The sequence below is a fragment of the Pseudonaja textilis genome, chromosome 6 (assembly GCF_049901715.1).
Source record: "Pseudonaja textilis isolate UNSWEBS1 chromosome 6, rPseTex1.2, whole genome shotgun sequence".
In the NCBI taxonomy this organism is placed as follows: domain Eukaryota; kingdom Metazoa; phylum Chordata; class Lepidosauria; order Squamata; family Elapidae; genus Pseudonaja; species Pseudonaja textilis.
Window position 1 is genome coordinate 33544865 of NC_141995.1, and position 23955 is coordinate 33568819.

General features: G+C 38.6%; 1 protein-coding gene and 1 long non-coding RNA gene across 13 annotated transcripts in view; one reads left to right on the forward strand and one right to left on the reverse strand.

The window, feature by feature from the left end:
- Positions 1–23955, forward strand: part of PDE5A (phosphodiesterase 5A) — an 87916-nt gene that overhangs the window by 9894 nt on the left and 54067 nt on the right. For 5 of the 12 annotated variants that reach the window (XM_087936202.1, XM_087936198.1, XM_087936200.1 and 2 more), the window contains exons 1-2: positions 10805–11182; positions 22601–23177. In XM_087936202.1, the coding sequence (XP_087792328.1) occupies positions 11082–11182; positions 22601–23177 (678 nt within the window). In that variant the 5' untranslated portion in view covers positions 10805–11081. Of the gene's footprint in view, positions 1–10709; positions 11183–13097; positions 13254–22600; positions 23178–23955 lie in introns of those variants that run through there. The other 7 variants (XM_087936207.1, XM_026697972.2, XM_087936204.1 and 4 more) reach the window with 4 other exon arrangements.
- LOC148125446 (uncharacterized) lies at positions 470–11526 on the reverse strand. The gene is made up of 4 exons (XR_015744130.1): positions 11153–11526; positions 7524–7609; positions 3614–3816; positions 470–991 (listed from the first exon to the last, which is right to left on the reverse strand). It is a non-coding gene; the product is annotated as an uncharacterized LOC148125446 (long non-coding RNA).

A 23955-nucleotide genomic window follows, 5' to 3' on the forward strand; every position in this document is an offset into this window, starting at 1 on the left:
CTCTTTCCCAGTGCAATTTATATAATTTCTTGCTAATGGCAAACCATAATGGTTTTACATAGTAATACAGTGTATCTATTAGCTTAAAGAAAATCCAAATATACTTGTATTTATTTTTTCATTGATGTGCCACATAGTAGGAGACAGGATGTCTATATCCTTGATACTATTATAAGAAAGTTTTAAGCCTAGGATTAAAGTTTTATTTCTTTGTTAATCTAGTAATTGAGTTAATAAATGAATTATGAGACACATTTTTAATTCGATCGACAAACTTGCAACAAATTAAGGTACATGTATGGAATCACCACTTTCAGTACTCATAGTGGGAGTCATAATGCATCATCTGTAATCATAATCAGTCCCTCAAATATTAGGATTTAATATAATTTAATTGCTTTAATTTAATTTATTCAGTTTAGACTTCCAACTGAAGACAGCACATACTGTAATAAAACCAGGCAGAACAAAAATTAGAATATTTATTTATTGAGCTTTTATGCCACCCATCTCCCCTACAAGTTGACTTTGGGCAGCTTACAGGTTATAAACCAAGTAAAAATACAGTAGTTAAAACATTAAAACAGTAGAGAATTGAACTATTATTAAGAATTATATTAAAACAGAACTAGGGGAATCAAGAGTCAAGTGGGATAAGGATGAGGACTTCTTACCCCGTCAGCCACTTCCAGTGGTGAGTGCCTCTCTTAGAGCTGCAGCCCAGCTGGCAAAGCCAGATTTTGATACCGTTCTGGAATGCTGAAAGGGAGGGGCAATTCTCATCTCCAGTGATAGAATATTCCACAAAGATGGGACCACAGTGAAAAAGGCTCTTCTCCTTGACCACACTTGGTGCAATTCCTTAGCAGATGAGATCAATAGTAGGCCACTCTCGCTGGTATGAGTGGGCAGATTTGTCTCATCATGGAGAGACGGCTGCTCAGATACCCTGGACCCATGCCATGTAGGGCTTTAAAGGCAAAGGAATATCCTAAGTAGAAATGAATTAGGAAGAAATAAAGAATAAGAACCAATGGCAAGTCCAGCTAACCAAGAATATCCTCAAACAAATCTGATCCCAGCCCAAGGCCTGGGAGATCAGCCAGGCTTTTAAGGCTTTCCAGAATGCCACCAGGGTGGAACCTATCTGGATATCAGGGACAACCTCATTCCAAAGGGCAGGCACTGCAACAGAGAAAGCATATGCATCCTGGATTCCAATAGTTTGACATTGTTTAATTGAAGGGGCTGGAGCATGCCAATCCTGCCAGTTCATAGTAGCTGCAACTATGTATATAACAACAAGCTACATTCCAAGAACACTATCTTAACTGTCTTGCTTTTGTTTTTACTGTATTTCCAGGTATTTGGTAGTGTGAAATTAGAGAGTCAAAAACACTTGTGAAAATCCAAACGTGATATCTCTGGAGGTATTTTTGGGAGAAGGGGGTATTTTAAATGGGAAAAGAAGATTTATAAGTTGCTGGGGAAAGTTTTAATTTCACTTTTGAAGTGCTTTGGTAAATACAAACTGTTGATATACTAATACTGGAATCTTACCGGCATCTAACTAGTACTAAGCAGTTATAGCAACAAGAATCTCTTGAATAAAGCTTCTTTTCATGCTCAGTGACATTTCAGACTTCAAGCTTCCATTTATAATATAACTTAATATATTCTTGTCCTAAAAAAGTCAGTAAGCAAATCCGTCGTATTGTTTAACACAATACATGTAAGGTTTGGCTCAAAAGTTGAAGCCTAGAACTCTGTTTGTAATCATAAAATGGCCTATATAACTTTTTTTGGACACAAATAATAATCTGTTTTATATCAAAACTGAACTTGTATAAACTTCTGTGCTTTTTCAACTTACTTTTGTTGCTTTAAAATAAATTGAATACACTATTCATATTGCATTTTTCTCCCAGACAAGGTGCCTGGTTCCTCAGCTGTTTATATGAAATAATCCAGCATATTTTTGAAAGTAAATTTATTCACTGTTTAAAAATGCCATCGTTTAAAAGAAAAGTGAGAATCCTTAAAACATTGCTGAACAAGCCACCTAGCATCCAAGATCTTTGCATTTCATTACTCAGAGGCAAGCTTTAATCTGAGGAGGTGTGTTCCATATGAGTAGAATGTGGCCACTGGTGGTGGTTCCAATGTTAATTTTATATATCTAACCTGTTGGCAGTGGAGAATTTATTTCTCCTCTGCTTCTATAGGCTCTCAAGGCCAAATCTGTCCATCCATAGATGATGGCCTGAGGGAACTGATTACCTTGGGCTACTAGCATATTTTGACAAATAGTGGTTATCTCAGGCAGAATAAATATTGCCTCCTTGAACTTGTGCAGCTGTTTAATTGACTGTTTTGCTTCAGTCAGTTCCAAATTAGATTGAACTCTGCTGATGCTGTATCCAGACTATGTAATTATCTCTCTAGATGATTTGGAAAACATAGGAAATCAACTGATTAATTCTATTTGTTTTTCATGGGGTGGGGAGGTGAAACATTAAAAAAAATACATGCAGGAATGAAACTGTAATTGTCTTCATGTATTAGTATTAGTCCCTTATAGCAGGGATGTCAAACTCATGTTGTCATGACGTCACATGACATATCAGGACTTGTTTTTCCTTTGCTAAACCAGGCATGGGCGTGGCCAGCATGTGGCACATCCAGCTCACAGGCCAGGAGTTTGACAGCCCTGCCTTATAGTATATGATTCAACTGTGAATTGTTTGAAACCACACTAAGATTTATGATTGCCAGTTGGGTAGCCATTCTAGGACATGGATATGGGCTGGTCAATGTGAATAAATAGCCAGCCAGCATTAGAGATTTTTATTCTATTGTCCAAGATATTCATCTGTCATCTTGGTCATTTCTTAATTATATCATGACAAATGTTTCCTCCAGCAAGAGACTTCATTCTAATGCTTCATTATTCAATAACAAAATGCATATACATGGGAAATCTTTGAGGAAGGACGAAAATATTATTTTGCCTTTATTTGCAAGAAGGTAATACAATAAATACATCAAAGTACTTCTAATGTACAATGGGATGTATATGTCTCTTGGGCCAGGCAATACACTCTAGTTTTAATGGAAAGTGCCAGAAATAAAGTATTTATGTTTTGTCTCTTACTTTATTTGTTTAGGTGCAGTGCAAACTGATGTTAGAAACTGCAGGAAATTTTAGAGAGGGAGGAGAATTCATTAAGTGCAGTTGATACTGTTTGGTTTGAGTTTTGGCTCAGGATACCTTTACCATTCTCCCTAAAATCAAGAATCATTTTACCTGGCACTAAAAGGAAAAGTAGTAACAGTAAACAAGAAAGTCCAAATTTGCTATCAAAATGCCTACCTTAATTATTCCTTAATATGGGTTCAGTGCTGGAGACTATTAGAATTTGAGAATGACTAGAAATATCTCTCCTTGAATGCAGGATGATTAAATTCTTCATAGGTAAGGATAAGGATCAGTGGTGGGGCTCAAAGATTTTTACTACTGGTTCTGTGGTCATGGCTTAGTGGGCATGGCAAAATCTCCATTTCCTCCCTACTCCTGAGGGAAGGTTACTACAAAATCCCATTCCCTCCTCACCTCACTAACCAGCTCCATTCTCCGTTCCAGCTCCGTTGTCCTACGCAGGGCAACAAAAGACGTAGCCAATCAGCTGGGACCCAGGAGGTAGAGAATAGATGGGGGCGGGGCCAGTCAGAGGTGATATTTGCCGGTTCTCTGAACTACTCAAAATTTCCACTGCCGGTTCTCCAGAACTGGTCAGAATCTGCTGAATACTACCTCTGATAAGGATAGTAAAAAGAGCAAGAGAAGGAAGATGAATTCAGTATTTTTCTTAAACAAAAACTGATCACACTAAATCAGTGGAAATAAGTCATGTATCTATTAAATTGAGTTAATGTGAGCTACTAAAAATTAAATTTTGCTTAACAGACTTCTTGTGAAAAAAATGAATTAGAGATAGCAACAGCAATAAAAAATCTATAATTTTTAAACAAATTCTTGATTAAGCATTGTTAGGAATAACATAGGTTACCTAACGTAGTTTGGGTAAAATAATATATATAAACTATGATTGTAAGTTTAAGTGTGTGTCACTTTAAAACTGCAAAGCATGTAATTTTGGGTGCGGTGTTGAACCACCATAAGAGGGAGCAAGAGAACCTGACGATTCCCTGACAATTACTGGATTGCATGGATTGATGGTTTGTTAACTGCGTGTTTCCCCTACTGCTGAGTTGCTGAAGGAAGAGAGGAGTTTTTGACTTCTTCATATCTCTACTGCAAGGAGATATATTACTGGAATGATATTTGTAAGTTTACTGACCTCTCTTTTTCGACACTGGAATTTGCAACTGAATAATCCCTGGATGGACTGAACTAGTGAATGATATATGGACTGTTTGACTATGCTATAACTCTTACTGGAATAAACTATTTAATTAGCACTGTGTATCTGTTTTACTGAGTGTAAGCTACAAAAACGTTTATCTCACATATATTTTGCCTGCCTGCCTGACTGCTGTGCAGATTCTGCTAGGGTGTATCCCTAACAAGCATATAATTATTACTGACTAGTTGATCAATTGATTGAAGTCCTAACTTTACTCCAGGATCTGAGTAAGACAGTCTACAAACCCCTTGATCTTGCTAATGATTCTTCTCATGTTAACTATCCTAGTTAGTGGTTTTCGAAGCTAGATAGTGGGTTTCAAAGATAGTGGCTTGTTAAAATCACCCAGTGAATTTTCTTGATTTGCAGTGCCTTCTTTTTTTGGGTCACCGAAGAAAATGTGTGTCTATGTATTCGTGCATGGTTTCTGCTCTGTTGCTGCAGCATTTGTGCAATGGTCAGGCATTGGGAGAAAGACAGCAGTGAAGGACAAATCTCTTTGTGTTGTCTAGTTGGCTTTGTGCTCCTTGAACACAAGGAGGTGTCCATTCAGGTGGAATGGAGGATATTGTTTTATTGCTATGGTTGAAGATTAGATCTAAAGCCAACTAGACCTAATCTTCAACTATAGCAATAAGTAGGATGATAGAGGAATACAGGAGAAAAAATTGTTTTTCCACATGTGGGAAATATTTTGTGCTGGCTTCTGTACTTCTTTATGTAAAGCCATGCTTTAAAACAGAGGCCAATAGATCTAGAAAATCCTGATATGGCTGTCAACCTTATTATGCCTTCCTAATTCAGAGGATCAGTGTAACTATTCCCCAACTGCTTCCTACCATTGCTCATCAAGTTTAGTGAAACAAAGATAAAACTCCTTTTTCAGGAATATCATTTCTTAAATCCCTTGTATGTCAGAGATATCAGTATGAGCTGCATAGGCACAGTCTTATCTGGCGTCCACAGCAAACTGCAGGCCAAAGTTGACGGTCATTTGTTTTGTGTTAAGCCTATGATGCTTGTTATCTTTGAACTGCAAACACAGCTGCTAAGCAACTTTCCTTTCACTTTGTTGTCCATATGGACTCTGCCCCTTTGAGTTTTTCATGTGAATGAGATGTGCTTATTGTAATTAATATTATTGACCATTTCCTGACTCAAATAATTCAGTTGCCCATTAATTTCATTTTTAGCCAGAACAATCTACAAAAGATGCTTCACAGTTCTCTTGTGCATGCTTATCATCTCTTTTTTTACTAGCAAGACTTAGGCATATTATTTAAATTTAAAACATTTCATAGTGATTTAGAAATGTTAAGCACAGAATACCGTAAGATTAGTGGAGAATGAATAACATCAGAGTTGTTTTCATTTCATTTTCATACCATTTGCTTTGGAAGCTATTGTTCTCTGGCTTATCATGTGATTTATACAGTGGTTGCTCAACAATTTTCTTTAAAAATTCCAATGGCCATGATTTTTGTCAGAATTGTACAACATATTTTGCATCAATTTTCCTGAATTAGGCCAAAAAAGTAGGTAAAGTCAGGCACAAAAGTTAAATTTGATTTAATTTAAATTTAAGGTTAAATTAAAGGTTATATTAATATAATCCAATGAAACTGATGTATCATTTAATGATCTTTTCTATTATACTAAAAATATACTTTGGTGGCAACTGTGAAAGAGGTTTACTATGGCACTATGATTATAGTAAAGATAGCTTACACAACAAATCATAACTTGATGCAAAATATAAAGCCAAAGTATAAATTTTCCCATAGTAGTTGGCATATTGAAGGCAGGTTCTAAATCTTCAGGCAGACTTTTTACTTTTTGCTATGTCATGATTTGCTTTAACTACAGTTTGATGAATAAACAAAAAATTAAAAGTATAAATCCAAATTAAACAAAATACAGAGGCAATTTATAGCAAATCCCAGATAGAAGACACTGCAGTGACATTTAATCTCTTCCAGTAGTACCTTTTAAAAGTAAGCCAGCAAGAGTGCTTACGTGAAAATCTTTTTACAGGGTTAAAATATTAGATTTATGCAGGTGGGGATTATAGAAAATTAAATGATGTTACTCAAGTAATTATGATTGGCATTAATTGGAGAAGTGGGGCAATTGCCTAAAGGCATACAAAAGACATTGTTAGGTTGCCACCATTTCCTCTACCCAGTTTCTAAATATTCTGGCCTGTGGTTAACTTCACTGATACCAACTGTCAAAATGTTGACACCACCACAAGCATTTCTACACCTTGCACCCAACTATCACTACAAATGACAGAAATGCAAAAGGTGGCAATTGGTAAGTGTTGCACTGCATTTTGAATGTTTAATGTTGGGTACATTTGTCCAGTGATTTCTCAAAAAACATTAAAATTGTTCTCAATAGCGAGAAGGATAGCTATCTATCTATCAATTGATAGATAGATCGATCGATCGATAGAAGCAATAGCTGTGAGCTGAGAGTAATTGTGAATCTGTGAAGGCACTGCTCTTTGCTGCCCTTTAAATATAAGTTTTTAAAAATGACACATTTGACAAGGCATTTTAGCAAGTTATTTTCAATTAGGGCAGGGCAGAAGCTATTCTGACCCCAGAGGGCTCCAAAAAGAATGCAGTCTGCTCATAAGTGCTGTAAGGCTTCAGAGTAGCAAAAAGGAAATCACAGTGAGATTTCAAATACACTGTAGCCCAGCCAGAAATAAATCAGCTTAGCTCTTGACCTCTGCCAGCCTTGTGGACTCATTAGAGGTCTAATGCTGAATTTCAAGCTGGTTCAAAGGCTTCCTTTGGAGGTATCTATACATCAAACAGCTTTGCATCTGTACTGCACTGATTCTGCTCGCGAAGCTATGTGAGACACATCTTATTAATTATGGACTTTTTAATATGACAGATTCTATAATTATGCTCCATTAGTATGTTCGTATAAAAATACAAATTGCGATTAAAAACATACATGCCAAATCTACCCTGTTAAAGTTTTGATTAAATTTTTTTTCTAAGCAGGCAATTAATAGGGACGATTAGCGAAAGCAATGGTGAACTATGGTACTCTGTTAAAAAAAAAAAAAAATCTCACCAGAACACTTTATGGCAATAACTAAGCATGATCAAATGTGGATATCAACAGCAGATCCTCCAAGCTGGATGGTAGCTTGCAAACTACTAAAGGAGACCAAAGGCTAGCTTTTAGTAATCAGGGATTTTATGACATTGTTGAAAGAAAGCTTTCAGGAACAATTGACGGCATGACAAAAGAGGTTGACTTTGCTGTACAAAGTTATATCAAATTGGAACATGGAATGTTAAGAGGGATGTCCCTTGGGAAATTTGAAATTGTAAAAAGAGAAATGATTAGAGCAAAAATAGTCATCCTTGACATCAGGCAGTATCAATTCAAGTCACATGAATTTATAGTTTATTTTTCTGGAAACATTATCATCAGATGAAAAGGAACTGCATTCTGCATAAGCAAACAAGGGTCTAAATGTGTGAGAATCAAAAAGCATGCAGCAATCTCATATCTATCCAAATTCGAAGGCAAGCCACTCAACATCTCCATACCAGTGGTGGGATTCAAATTTTTTTACTACCGGTTTTGTGGGTGTGGCTTGGTGGGTGTGGCAGGGAAAGGATACTGTAAAATCTCTAGTCAGAGGTGATATTTGCTGATTCTCCGAACTACTCAAAATTTCCGCTACTGGTTCTCCAGAACTGGTCAGAACCTGCTGAATACCATCTCTGCTCCATACTACAAATCTGTGCTCTAACTCAAATGATGATATTGAACTTTTTTACAGTGAACTTCAATGTGCTATCAAGAAATACTCAAAAGGGATCTTTAGTATATTTTGGGAAACTTCATTTCAAAAGTAGGCCAAGGAGAAGTTGCAAGAATAGTAGGCGTACAATATACTATAAACTGGAATTTTAAAAATTGTGAGAAAAATCCTAAAATAATTAGCAGTTAACAATAGAAATAGTGAGGAAGACAATTAATGAGAAAGGAAAACAGTTAATAGTATGAGAAAAGAACCTGGTGGTTTCTAACAGGCATTGCTATTTTTCAATTTTTCTTAGAAGTTTCTGAAGAGTAGTCATCCAGGAAAAGAGGCATAACTTCCTGTTTGCAATTGCCATTAGAATTATTAACAGCTGAATATTCTGTTTATACTTAGTGTATTGTATGTTGGTCTTTTACTGTGCTTGGTCTTGAATTGTAAATACAATTTGATTGATTACTTTGAAAAAAGCCAGAGTTTTGTCTGAAATGTTGGAAAGCTGCAGCAGGCAGAACTTTTAGGGTTGGGACCCAGCATGACTTGGAGAGATACAGAAAATTCAACTCTTAAAACTTTCTGGTGGGCATAACTACTTTGAAGGCCAATATGGGAGGCCTAATACTGAGCAAGATTCAGGTGGACTGTCTGTGGCCTAAGGTCACCTGGTCTCTCAGTCCTTCTTCTTGCCCACTGTGAAAACCCTCCAAATAGGTATAACTCCACAATTTAGCAAGCCTTGGCATCTTAGAGAAAGCATTACGGCAAGGCAAGATAGCTTAACATTCAATCACTTGATCAAAAATGTTGTCAAACCTTACTTGGGAGTTTTAGTTACTTGACATAATTACAATATATAGGATTAGTTTTAACTATGAAAACTATGACATTTTAACTGTTAAAAAATGCCACTTTGCAGCAGCTTTATCTATCTGGGCAGAAGCAAGTGAGTCAAACATTACAGCAACTGTGTAGCAAACCACTCATCACCCTGTGGCTACTAAATACAACTGTTCAGTCTTCCCTGGCTAAGTCAACAAACACCACAAGGTCTTCATCAATGTGGCCTGATGAGACTTGGAAGGAGATCGAAAGGATAGAACCCAGAATACACTATCTGATCATTCAGGATAGATAAAAACTCTTGGTCATAGGTGGCCTCTCAGATAGGGAGGCCTTGTGCCATGTATAGGACAATCAGAACTTTGAATTAATTTGAGTGGCAACCAGTGGTACTCAAGAAACAATGTTACATGGGCACCAGAAGTGGTATTCAGCAGGTTCTGACCAGTTCTGGAGAATCGTAGCAGAAATTTTGAGTAGTTCAGAGAACCGGCAAATACCGCCTCTGACTGACCCCACACCCATCTATTCTCTGCCTCCTGAGTCCCAGCTGATTGGCTGGGTCTTCTTTTGTTGCCCTGTACAGGAGAATGGAGCTGGAAAGCAGGTTAATGGGGTAGGGAGGCAATGGGAGTTTGTAGTAACCTTCCCCCAGGAGTGGGGAGGGAATTGAGATTTTGCAGTAAACTTATCCCAGAAGTGGAGAGGGAATGGAGATTTTACAGTATCTTCCCCTGCCATGCCCAGCAAGCCACACCTACCAAGCCATGCCCAGAGAACCGGTAGTAAAATTTTTTGAATCCCACCACTGTGCAGAACTGTCCAATGAAGCTATGAAAGCCCAGTGTTGCCAAGTTGCCAAGATTGGAGATCCCTGACCTAGAAAGATAGCTAAGAATAGTATTCCTAGTGTATGAGTGCCTTGCTGTTGCTTTCTTGGAAACGGAATGCTGCATTAGATGAATTTAATCCAGCAAGAGTTTTGTTGTGCTCTAATGCTGGATAGCAGCCTTTCCCCAGAATTGTTCAGGAAAAAATAATGTAAGGATAAGAGTTCTTTGGCAATAGGACAGATGGCCTGGTGGAGCCCCTTTCTACTATATTATTATTATTATGGACTGTTAAGTTGAAAATAGGTGAGTACTTTGAAAGGTGCCTCAGCAGCATACTTTTGGACAGGTCAAAAAATTAGATTGGAGAGTTATTGAGGTCTTTACTCACTTTCCTTTTGATTTCACTTGATGATTTTAACGGTTTAGTATTTTATTCTGTGAAACTAAAAATCCTGTTCCCCATGTCGGGTGGTGCATTAACCATTAAGCAGATTAAGCACGTGCTTAGGGCACCAGGCCCAAAGCGGGCACCACAAAGTTAAGAAAGAAAGAAGAAGAAAAAACACCAAGGAGGATTTGTAACAAATCTTGTATGTACAAAGGAGGGAAGATTTGTCAGTGCTTAGGGCAGCGGTGAGCCTTAATCCGCCACGGCCCATGTCTCTAATACGTCCCGGGTGGAGAAAAATCTCTGAACCCGGTTTTTCTTCAGGGCATTTTCCACTTGGATCTAGTTAGTAAAAGGGACCGGGCGGGGGAGAAAGGCGAGGGCAGCCCCGGAAGGGCGGGAGAGGCTCGCCCGCTTGCCGGCAGCACCGCGGAGTCTCCGGGAGGGAGCGCCTGCCCGAGTCCCTCCTGGCCAACGCTGCAGTGGGCACCGAGTGAGGGGTGGAGCCGGCCGGATTACACATTAAGGGCTGGGCTGGATCCCAACTCGCCGGGGAGGCGGCGTGGAGTTGGCTTGTCGCCGGCTGCTGCGGCCAGGCACCTGGGAGTCCCGGGAGCCGGACACAAGGGGTGGGGTGGGAGCGACCGACCGGAGGAGAGATCCGAAAGGCACCCCGGGGAGGGACGGGCGTGGGGTGTGAAAGCAAATAGGGCGGCGAGGAGGAGGAGGTGGCCAGACGGGGCCTCGCGGCTGCCTCGTGGGGCAAAAGTGAGCAGGCAGAGCCCCAGGCGATCATGGAAGGCAGCTGCCACCGCCAGCAGCAGGACGCGGTGGAAGCGTGGCTGGACGATCACGGAGACTTTACCTGCTCTTACTTTGTTCGAAAGGCCACCAGGTAAGCTCAAGAGTCAAAGGGACGGCAACACCTTCTTTCTTCTGGGCGGGGCTGGGGAGGAAGTGGAGGGCTGGGAGAGGGAGAACAGTTTATTTTCCCCCTCCCCTGACTTGGAAAAGGAGACGGAGGAGCAACGGCGGCGGCAGCAGCAGCAGCGAGGATTTTCCACCAAGCTGAAAGCAGCCAAAACACACAGGCGCTCTGTGTCGAGGCTCCGAGTTCTCGCGTGCAAATAGTTCTCTGGGCTTGCGTGTAACCCAAGGCTGGCCGCTTTTTCTTGTTTTTGTTTTTAACTCTGTGTCCGGCTCTGTTTGAGATCTTTGACTGGGAGAAAGGCACACGATCTTTCCCCTGCAGGCTAAACCCACGCGCGAAAAACGGATAAACTCAGCGCGCTCAGGATAACTGGGACTGTCTTCATAGAAAGTGCCCGCAGAATCTGGAAAGCTTCCTTTGCCCACGTCGAGCCTTTCCACATGTGTTGGGGGGCAGCTGGTACCCGAGGCCTGCTGGCTGGGAATAAACTGGGTTGTGCATCCGAAAATGAGCTGAAAACCCGTCTCCAAGTCCTCTATAAATGTATTTTCCTACAAGGCTGACAACCCGAGCAAGCAAGTCGGATTTTACAACGGCTCAACCATTCGAGTTTCCATTTAGCTTCTAAACCAAAAAGAGCTTGTTTCGAACCCTGATTTAATGGGTTGGCTTGTGATCCAGTTCATTCTTAAGTTGCCACCTAGTATAACATTAAAAAAATCATATTTTATGTTAGGCTATCCCTAGTTTCATGGGATAGTTAATGCAGGATTATCCTCCTAATGGGTAAATGGCAAGAAAAATAAGAACCAAAAAGAAAAGGGAGAGGGGGAAAAAGGAGTCAGAGAAAGAAAAACTTTTGTTAAGTATAGGAAGATTTTTGCTTTGCCATCCGCTCACTAGCATTTTGATGGATACAATAAATCAGGGGTCTCCAACCTTGGCAACTTTAAGCCTGGCAAACTTCAAGTCCCAGAATTCTGGGAGTTGAAGTCTGCCAGGCTTAAAGTTGCCAGGGCTGGAAACCCCTGGAATAAATTACATTGAAGGTAACTATCCTCTCCCTACAGCAAAGATGAGAGCAGATGAAGCTTTTCAGTATTGGGGACACCTCCCTTGCACAGAAAAAAGGCAAAGCCATGGAGATCCAACGCCTTAAAGCTATTAGTCATGAATAGAGCTTCTATGTGTGGAAGCAGTGGACCAGTGGACCGAATGCTAGGAGCTTTTCAGCCCTTTCCTCGAAAGCATCAGATTCATAGCAGTCTGGGTCCAGGGAAGCGGATCCACCTATTTTTTTGAAGGACAAAGGGCAGCATCGCAGTGCTGATAGCAAAAAAACCATGAAAGGATGTTTGTGATCATTTAGGAGCTGGAGCAATAAGAAAGATGCTGTGGCTAGGAAGCTGCCATGAGACACTATTAGGGCAGGGGGCGAGGTGGAGTGGCCAAAGCACCTGAAGGCCAAACAAGGAAGGATGGATGGAAACTGAACAAGGAGAGATTCAACCTGGAAATAAGGAGACATTTTCTGACAGTGAGAACCATCAACCCATGGAACAGACCTTGCCTTCAGAAGTTGTGGGAGCTTCATCTCTGGAGGCTTTCAAGAAGAGACTGGACTCCTATCTGTCAGAAGTGGTGTAGAGTCTCCTGCAGGAGACAGGAGGTTGGACTAGATGACCGACAAGGTCCTTTCCAGCTCTGTCAATTTGTAATCTGTGGCGATCTCCACTTCCTTGGCGTACTTTTAGGAGCTCAGCTCCAGAGGAGGGAGGAGGGGGGGGGGGTATCCCAAAAGGAGCCGTTTGCGAAAGAGGCGCGGCCGCCCACGGCCGCCAGGAGGCAGCGGTGCACCGCAGCGGCTCCAAGTCGGCCAAGGGCAAAGAAGTTTTATCAGTCGAGGGTGGGGTTTGGGGGACCCGGGGAGAGGTCTCGGCTCGAGTTTCGGAGAGATCCAAAGCGGAGATCAAAGGAGCTCGCCTGGATTCCTGTCTCTCAAGTTGGACATGCTGCCTTTTGGAGACAAAGCGAGGTACTCTGGCGCTGAGGCACTTCCACTGGTTTTAGAAAGGGAGTCAGGTTTCAAGTTCGGAGTAGTTTCCGTTCGAAAGAAAACGGGTTCAGGCGGCGCAAAGAGAGCAGCAACGCTCCAGGGTGGCTTGGCGGGGTTAGAAAGTCAGCGCGGCAACTCAAAATGAAGTCTTCCGGCCGTAACAAAGCTCCCAGCTTGATCGCCTCCGGACTTGTCTCTAGGCTCCCCCTCTCCTCCAGCGGCTCCCACCATCTGCTCCAGCCCCCTTTGGCTTCCCCGACCCCTTAATGGAGATGGATGGGGTTTGGATGGGTTTGACGCCAGTGTGCCTCTCCATCTGAGATGGTGTGGTAAGAGGAGAGGTTCCCATTAATTATTGACTCGCAGGTTGCGCGGGTCACTTGCCTTCCCGAAGCCCAGCTGCGACGAACGAAGCCTTCTCCCTTTTCCCGTATTTGCCTAGTCTTGTTTCAAAAGGAAAACAAAATCGAAGCGCTCCCTCTCTCTCTCTCTCCCCCACCCACCTCAGAGGGATCTAAAATAAAAACCCAGAATGGAATAAAACCCGCCATAGGCATCACATGTATCCCACAGCACTTTACTTATGGAAGAACCTGCACTCTTGTACATAATTTGGGGTTCCTCCCAGCCCAGAGCATTTAAATATATATTGAAGACAAATATACAGTAGAAGTTACTGTCCCATAGGATTTGGTATTGGAGGGAGGGGTAATTGAATTGAGCAAGAGGAAAAGAATGAAAATACTTGAAACCAGCATTACTGGTGGGTTTTTTGGGGTAAGAATGTCATATATGTGCTTTTAAAAATATAAACAATCAAAACTGAGTAGCATGCCTTCTAAAAATTAATTGGTTACAAGCTAGAATGTAGACATGCATTTTTTGTTACTGCTGCATATTCCAGAGCCTAGATTTCATGCACAACAGTATTTATTAAAAATTATAACATTTGCAAGCTATAACCACAAACACAAAGTGGGGATGTTCTTTGGTTTGATATCAGTTAAATATGAAGTGCACCCTATTATATTGTAAGTATAGATCTGGTCTATACATAACTTCAGTTGTCCACAATGTTGCTATATTCCAAAGAATATTATGTAGTTTATGTGGCAGTGGCTATTATTAGTGTATGCATAATAGCTAGGGTAGCAGATTTTGATTGCTATATTAATTGATGGAATGTTAGTTCATTAATGAGTGAGGAATATTTGTAATCACTGAATTTCATGGACACAGTTGTCATATTTAATTAGGCTATTACAGCTGTATGGAATGAATATTAAATACTATAGATATATTTTATTCTAAAAATAGGCACATTTTCTTCCAGTTCTTCCAGTATTTGCAATAGTGGCAATAAATGTAATAAATGTAATAAACTCATCTGATTTATGGATTGCCTGAAAGATAACAATTCATGAACTAAACAATCTTCATTATTAGCTTTAATTATGCCACTTTGGTATGCTGCTTATACTGTTATACAAGAGAATCAAATGTCAAATTTTGTATTTGTGCTAGTATTTTTTAACATGTATAAATATGAGTGTGTATGTGTATATATATGAGTGTTTGTGTGTATATATGTGTGTGTGTGTGTATGTCCTTTTTAAAATGTATTTATTGGTGATAGAGAAGATCCATTTATACCAGTGGATAGAGAAATATCAGTGTTTTAAACAAATAACTTCATATATGCATTGCCTCCTAAATACAAATCCATTAGTAGCATGTAAAAAGTGTGAGGAACACAATCATATGCATGTGATTTTATTGTGTTCTGTATTAGTTTTCAGTATAAGAATCTAAAAGCAGTCTGAGCAAATAGATACTCCTATGTATACTTGGAATTAGGTTGATTTCTTTTTAAAGTCAGAATCATGAATATATGGGTTTTTTTAACACCATGAATCATTTTATGTTTTTAAGAAAGATTTGTAATGGGGTGGAGATTACAAAACACAATATCATATATGTGATAGGCCTCAGTTTTTACTCTCTGGACTGTTTGAAACTAGCCTGACACTGTACTTTGTGCATTCAGCAAGGTCTTGTTTGTTTTTAAGAGGAGAGTAACTTTGATGGCAATCAAAATTTCAAATCTCATTTTACAAATTTATACCTGTTGAAAAATAGGAAAAACATACAATTGATCTACCTAAGACCTACCTAACAAAACTTAGTTTTTATAAAGGGAGAATTTGGGTTGCATTGATATCAGAGTTGTACTAAAGTTCAAATTATATAAATATATTGTATAATGGCACTTCTCAGAGGTACACTTTCAGAAGAGATTGTGTATGTGCAGTACTGTAAATATAAAATGACGTGATCAGGTGATTATTGGAATTTAGGCTCTCAAAATAAATTCATGGGTGACAATATTCAGTGTTAATGCACTTAAAACTTAGAAGGAATTATGCCTCACTTTTTCAAAAGTATTCAAGTGCTTTGATAAAAGTTTGTATCATGACTCTTGAAAAGGAAATATGCCTAAACTACCACTTTTCTGTTTTAAAACTTTGAAAAAAATAATATCTGATCCAGAATTAAATAACTTTTTAATAAGAAAGTGAGTAATTCCTTATCTTAGTACTGGAGAATTAAAAATTAAGAATATTTTAATACTAAAGATGTCAACTTAGAAGCTATAGTATTAATAAGTAATTATGCAACATCTTAATTTTACCATTTTCTTAACTATGTTAGTACAAAGATATTTTAAAATACAGAATAGGTATGCAATATGGTTCAGAATTCTGAGAGTATCAAGTAGTTGGTTACCCAAGGGACAGTGATGCTATTTTAAAGTGTTATTTTTAAAGTTTAAGTCTTTTATAACTTAAATGTTATAATGTTTTAAAGGGATGAGTTACAGAGTGTTAATATGAGAAAGACACATTCGCAGTATGAAAGATTTTATTACAAGCTATGTGCTGCTTTGTGAAGCTGTATGATGTTTAAGATACATATACATAATTTTCCATTCGGTGGGAATAGTTTTCGTGATGGAAGATGAATTTTCCAGTCAAATGTAGCATCTGTGCAGCTCATCCTTCATGACTTCTGTCTAGTATGCAAAAGATCTAGTGTGCCTATATGCAAAAGATCTCTATCAGTTTTATCTGCCTTCCAGATATTTGACAGTGGTTTCTATCTCATATCCTTTTTTCACACGTGACAAACAGGTGGAAAAGTTCGTGCAATTGTGTTTGTGGAAATACTTCTGTTTGGGTATTGTGCATGTTCCTTCTTAGTTTTTTTCTAAAAACTGTCAAGTTGAGACTGGTGTTTAAATAAGTGTGTGAAGTAGATTGGGCTAAAAGATTGTGACTTGCCCAGGGTACAATTGATAAATATTTGATTCTTATCTTTTGTACCCTATGTATAAGTTTGTTCACAGCAGTTTCCAAATGAAACAAGAGACTAAAAATTATTGGATTAAAAGTGACTATTTTTTCCAGACTTTCAGTAAGATTTAATTTGGCTGTATTCTTTCTTCTTGCATCCCTAAAACTCTAATGAATCTATCACAAGATTTATAGCCAGCAAAAAAAAAAACATCAGAAGATTTAAAGGTGAAACTAGATTGAGTAACAGCATTTTTGCTAAAAGGGCCTATTGATAATACAAGAGAAGCAATCGTGATCCTGCTAACAAGTTTCACACCAGATTCATCCTTCTGTTTTGACCGTTAGCCAAATGTTTCATAAGTTTTAATAAGTCACACTGAACTGAATTTTTAATTCCAGAAAAGTAAGGTTGGCCTGCGCCTGAAAGCTAGTTTCATAAATGCACATATTTAATGGTTAGTTTGATTCTATTAATGTATGTCTCCTGAGATTAGCTCATGCTGGCCTAGATCAATCTTTCCCAGCCATGGAGAGGGAAATCCTGGAAGTCAAATCCTTGTATTCAGCCCATAGGCCATGTGTTGCCCACGTCTAATGAACAGTGTTGAAATAAGAAAAAAAATGTTTTCCAGCCTTATGATCCATCATTCCCTCTCAGAATAACTTCTATTTGGTAACTCTTAAGCTTTGTTTTACTTTTCCGATATTTTGAGCATGGGATCAGAAGGCAATAAAAATAGAAGAGTAAATAAATAAATCTGCTTATTTTGTTTGCAGTCTTGACCTCCTTGTTTCTGTGCTTTTACTACATTTGTCTCAATACTTACCAATGAAAAATCCTTAATATTGCTAAACTGCTATTCTTGCAATCTTTATAATTAGATCTTAAGCCATATATGTTAACTTGCTTAGGTGGCCAAGAATAATAATTTAACACAAGGACACATTTTAGCTCTTTAACAAATAGATCATACTGACTGTCTGAAGTAAAAAATAAAAGCTGGCAAGAAGCAAGAATTGATAATTTTATACAAAAAGAATTTAGTACTGACTGTAATTTGACTCTGGTTAATGTAAAGTCCATTGGGGCAACTGTCAATTTTTAATGTTGTCTTAAATTAAATAAAAACTTCAGTTGCTTCCTTGTTTGAATGCTGATGTGTATATTGTAAAACTCAAATTACAGTGCAATGCAGCTGGTGCCTTTGTCATGCTTTTGACTTCTTCCTGTTTCATCTGCAGAAGATAGGAAGAAAACAGAAACAAAATAATCAAATTCTTTTTGGGTGAAGAGATTGTCTGTGTGGTTTCTTAACCTCTGTATTATTGGAATGCTAAGTATTTATAAAAATATATCTGGTTGTAATACTCATAAGCTAATCTTGTGATACGTGTAGTTATTTTATTTTGTTATACTTAATGGACAGGGTAAAATAATCTCAGATTAAGTCTCTCCCGGACTGAGTTGTTGTACCTCAAAAAATACCCAGGAATATTAGTTCCAATACTTTCTCTGTACCAGGCCATGTTCTCCTGAAGAAATTGGTGCATGCTTTGGGAGATCCTCTTGGTCTTATGGCTAATGCTTAAAAAGCAGATGGAAGCTGTGGCCAGTGATAATCCTTAAACCGGGATGCTCTGGTGTGAGTAATCTGTGTGAGTAATCCACCACTTGATTGGCTTACTGTAAATTGCTCTAGGGCATCCACCTTTAACAATGATTTCCAAATTATAGCTGGTCCAGAAGGTGGCACAGAAATGGATTGATTCATCACGGCAGGATTAATTCTCTCATTAAGTCACTGTGCTGTTTACTAACAATTAGTAACAACCTATGGAAACTAAACAAATGAGTACCTGGTAACACCAAGCACTGCTTTGCCAGAAATGGAGTTTTCTGGTGAGAATATCTCAGGAAGGTCCAAGAGTCTCTTTCTGCTATGAAGTGAACGGCACGATTAAAACAATAAGGCTTTAACTCTTTATCTCCATTTTATGGAATGTAAAGCTCTTTCCTTTGTCATTTGTACAAGATTTTTCAAGAGAGTTTTATTTCTTTGAACTATCAACCTACTAATGACCATCTTAGGGGAATGGACATCATTATTATCGTTTTGATTTTGTTTATTTACTGCTGAGTTTATAATTGTAGCAAACTGTAATTTGCTTGGAAGCTTTCTCATAGAGTGGGCTATAAACTATACAAAATAAATAATAAAATAAGAAGACAGCATCAATTCTAAAGCAGACTTCATAAACCACACAAAATAAAACTAAATTTAAGCAACAATAAGAGAATGCAGTAAAACGGACTTGAAGGTTGTGAGCATCCCAGGGTTCTTCCGAGGTTAGGCTCAGTTTAAACTTAGGGCTGGCTAACTGGAGCTTGGTGGGTTGGATGAGACTTGTCCTCACTTCATGGGGATCAACTGCACTCCCCACCTCTTTTCCTCTTTCTTTTGGGCAGCGCGATGGCCCCTCATTGCGAAGCGTGGCATGGTTGAATTCCTCCCTGAATTGCTCTAATGATTCACTTGGGGCTTCCACTAGAGGAAATGGGGTTCTGACTTTTCCCCACTCCTTCATCGACTCCAGTCTTTGTAGCTCGCTTATGCATTGCCCGAGGCAATGGAAGCTAGGGGAGATGGCGGTGCAACCTCGATTGCTTTAGGGATTCTCTTCCACCAATGCTCATCCCTTTCTGCTTCAGTTGCTGAAGCAGGCATCCTGGGAATCTCAGGTTCCTTGGTCAGAGACGGTTGCAGCTGAATTACGTTTGGGCTGCTGGGTTCTGGAGGCCCCTGGGTGGGGGTAGGTTCTGTCTCCTGGGTTGCCACAACCTGGTAGTGAATTGAGCAATGTGACCATTGCTATCCGGTATGCCATTAGTTTTAAACTTTTTATGTTTTGGTATTGTCAGATTAAGAATAGGGTTTGTATGTTAGAAGAAATATTCAATGTTACATTTGCTATGCACTGAGCAGATAGATCTCCCAAAGTTCAGTTCGATTTTAGTGGCCCTTATTACTAATTGTTAATAAGTACTGCATAAATATAAACCTTGTTGCTAGAGAGGTGGATTGAGCTATCATGAGAAAGGAATAGCACACTGAGAAAAAAAAAATCTTTTGTTTTTATTCCTAAAATCAGTTTATTTAAAAGTTAGATGACATGTGACTGATGACATTTATATAAATGTCAAAACTCTAGGGAGGGAAATATGTCAGCTTTCCGCACTGGAAAACATCTGGTTATAGCGACATTTCTCCATATTGATTTAATGGAATAAACTCCAGTGAACTTGGCAACATATATTATGGTTAGGCATATATTGGATTTCCTAGTGAAAAGACAGGTCTACCTTCTGTTGTGTTTGTGAAATGTGTACAGTATAACGTATAGGTTATGTTTAAGTCAGACTGATTTTTCTGGCTATAAAGTAACCATAGCTGGATAATACCAAGCAGAGAAAGCTGAAAGTATCAAATTGATAAATACTTGGCTCAATTTTAAAATAGTTTTATTATGTGAGGATAAAAGAGGCAAAAATCCGTATTAATCTAGTTTAGTTTGACCCATTACAAATTGGGAAGAGTATTATATGTTTCTCCAGTCCCATCTGATTTTATTTTCCTAATTTCAGGGGAATACATATACCCATACATATGCGTAAACACAACACATATTTTTGTTGTAATAGGTGAATAGTGTTTTTGATACCATAATTACTGGCCTATATAGATTCCTTCCCTAATATTTGAATTCTCTTCTAGCTTTCTCTCTGCCCAATCATATCAGTTGAGTACCTTCATATTTACAGAAGGCAAGAATCCGGTTTGGTTACAGAATTTTATTAAAGAAAGAGGAAAGCAGAGGACGATTTGTTGTCTTATAGGAAGGGAAAAAAACCCATATTTGGTGAGCATCATATTCCTACTCACATTCACCCCTAAAATTTGGCACAAATGAAGTAGAACTCAGCTCCAGAAAGCCTGGGTATCAGTTAATATTATTTTCTTCCCCCAACAAACCACAGTCTTTTCGTTTCCATGGAAGCTTAGGTCTAACTACAATCTGCAAAGTTGGCAATCATTGCTCCACCATCTGTAAAAAATAAAGCTCTGAACAATCAGACCTTGTAACATTACTGAATTCCAAGACCTGTACTTTGAGAAAAAGCAAATTGAATCTCATAACAGCAGTCACTTGTACTTTATTCTGAACATGTGACAAATTCCTGAAATAGCTTTAATAATGGCATGGTTGATATACATATTACAGCAGAAAGATATACATCTGTATGTAAATTATCAACTTTCCTGTCTGAATTCACCCTCAAAGCTTCTATCGTGCTTCTCCATAGAGCCAAAATAAGGGTTGTTCCTTGCATAATTCAGTGCTGTGACTCTTCTGAATTCATTCTTATAAACAGATTTTTTAGCAAAATGTATACGTGTACTGAAGAATTGTTCAGCCAAACTTCTGTCAACCAGAATAACACCATTTCACCTCTCCTCCTTGTTTTCATTCTTGTCCAAGTGAAATCTTGTAGGCTTATGCAAAAAACACAAAGGTTCACTTTGACAAAGTGATTCAAACCATGGTGGTGACCTGATTCACTTTGCCATAGTAAAGAAGTTGCCCATTTCATCTTAACAAATTTGAGCCTTTGCTGCATGAAGAAGGCTGTTTTCTGCCTTCTTGCCCAATGCTGTCTGAAGTACTTCCAGGCTGGTTTGCTTTGGGATTACACACAGCTTTCATTGAAGCTGCTCAGCTTGGACATATTTAATTCATACAAGTGTTCGAGGCTGGGTACTTTCATTGCAACCCGTTCTGAAAATATGACTGAAAGAAGCACTGAATATTGAAATCCAGTGCTCCAAAAGTACGATCTGAATATTTTCCTATGCAACATGAATAAATAGATGTATGTTAAATAAATATGTAAATAACTAGAATGTGAATTTATTGACACTGGCAATATATTCCACTTTTATAATATAACATATTAATATAGTTTGTTGTAGTGGTTAAAGCACCAGGCTAGAAAGCAGGAGACCATGAATTGCAGTCCCTTCTTAACCATGAAAGTCAGCTGAGTGAATTCTCTCTCTTGGCCCAATCCTCTTCACAGGGTTGTTGTTGTGGGGAAAAATAGGAGGAAAAAAAAGAAGGTTGGATATGTTCATTACCTTGAGCTATTTGTAAAAATAATAAAGGCAGGATACAAATAAATAACTAAAACAAAAATAAAACATTTGGAAGGTTTTGCACCATATACTTAGTTTAGTAGGGGAATTGAAGATAGGTCTGTTTTATATGTTGGCTATTATTTTGCGTCTGAAATCTATTATATTTCTCATTTATTAGGAATAAGAAGGATATGTATATATGTAGCATTTGGGATTAAATATGAAAAACTTAATTATTCAGTTTGATGTGAAACGACATTCAGTTTATGAAGCATACATTTCTAAATCAGGGATTTATAAATTGGTGTCTCCACCAACAGGGGTGTTAAAATGGCGGCTCATGGGCCAGCCATCACGTGTAGGCTATGCCTATCCCAGCTTCACAAAGGGGAAAAATGTTGCAATACGTCATGTGATGGCAACATGACACCACGAGTCTGACACCTGTGTTCTATCAGCTAAAATAATTTTTAAAAACATGAAATATTTTGAAATTTTAAGTTTTCAATGGTCATCTACAACATTTCACAGGATGCTAAAATCTTTCAATGTTTTGATGACTGTTTTGTTTTTTTACCCAGACCATTTTTACCACCAAGGGCTTCAGAGATATTGCTAGGTTATGTTAAACATTCAAGACAGTCTCTGAGTTGGTTTTAAATAGAGAACATCCTGAGGAAAAGGATATGGCTGTACAGATGTGTTTCTTTTCTCAATGTATCGACACTACTTCTACCAATTGTCTTCTTATTTACTGTATTCTTCTCTTATGCAGAGAGATGGTCAATGCATGGTTTTCTGAGAGAGTTCATACTATTCCAGTGTGCAAAGAAGGGACCAAACATCACAGTGAAGCTTGTTCTTGTTCCATACGGACTGAAAGCACTAATTCCACACCACCAACTAGGAAGATATCTGCTTCTGAATTTGACAGACCTCTTAGGCCCATTGTTATCAAAGATTCTGTTGGAACAGTGAGTTTCTTGTCAGATACTGAAAAGAAGGAACAGATGCCTCTCCAATCTCGGACACTTGGAACCAAGGCAGGCGATCAATGCTCAAGACTCTTAGAATTGGTGAAGGATATTTCTAGTCACCTGGATGTCACAGCCCTTTGTCATAAAATTTTCTTGCACATCAATGAACTCATAGCTGCCGATCGGTATTCCCTATTTCTGGTCTGTGAAGACAGTTCCAATGAGAAGTTTCTTATCAGCCGACTCTTTGATGTTGCAGAAGGTTCTACCTTGGAAGAAGCTTCAAACAACTGCATCCGCTTGGAATGGAACAAGGGAATTGTAGGCCACGTGGCAGCCTTTGGCCAGCCTTTGAATATCAAGAATGCCTATGAGGTAAATAAAGGATGCTTGCATGTGGTATATGTTTGTGAACGTTTTTATCTAGAGAAGGTGCTTTTTAAATAGATTAGAGCAGGAAAAGCACACAACACATGTAAGGAAAGCTATACTGAATTGACCAAAAGCTGCTTAGTTCAGCAACATGTTTTTACAGTTGTCAATGGGAAACCACAAGAAGGAAAGGGGAACAAAACCACTACTTTAGTTGCATTCACCCAGCAACTGGTAATCACCGGTTCATTTTCACCAACATCAAGAAGTATCGTCCTTCTAGAAGCCACTGAAAGCTTATATTTTTATGCATCTCATAACTCCCTTTTAAGTTGTGCAAGTTTGTAACAATGTTATCGTATCATTTATTTAAATATTTTAAAATACTCTTTATTGCAAATTATCCCTAAAGTGGATTACAAATGTCAGTTGTAACACAGATAATTTCTTCTCAAATGTTTTACAACATCTGCTATCATCAACTAGCGACTGTTGAGGTGATGTGATATATATATATATATATATAAAACCTGTCCTCATTATTGCTGTATCACGGTCACAATGGTTGGGTGACACTAGAAGGTGCTATAAATCAAGGTGAAGAAATGACCAAAGACTTAGCCTTCAGGTTTCTAATCTAAAACAAAGGGCACACAAGAATAATGGAACAAAAAGAAGAAAAAGAAAGGGGGGAAATCCCACAGCCTTAGGCACCAATTGTTTGTATTATTTTTCTTAAATCAAAAGCTCTAAGAATGGCTGTTAGCCAGCTAACAGTTCA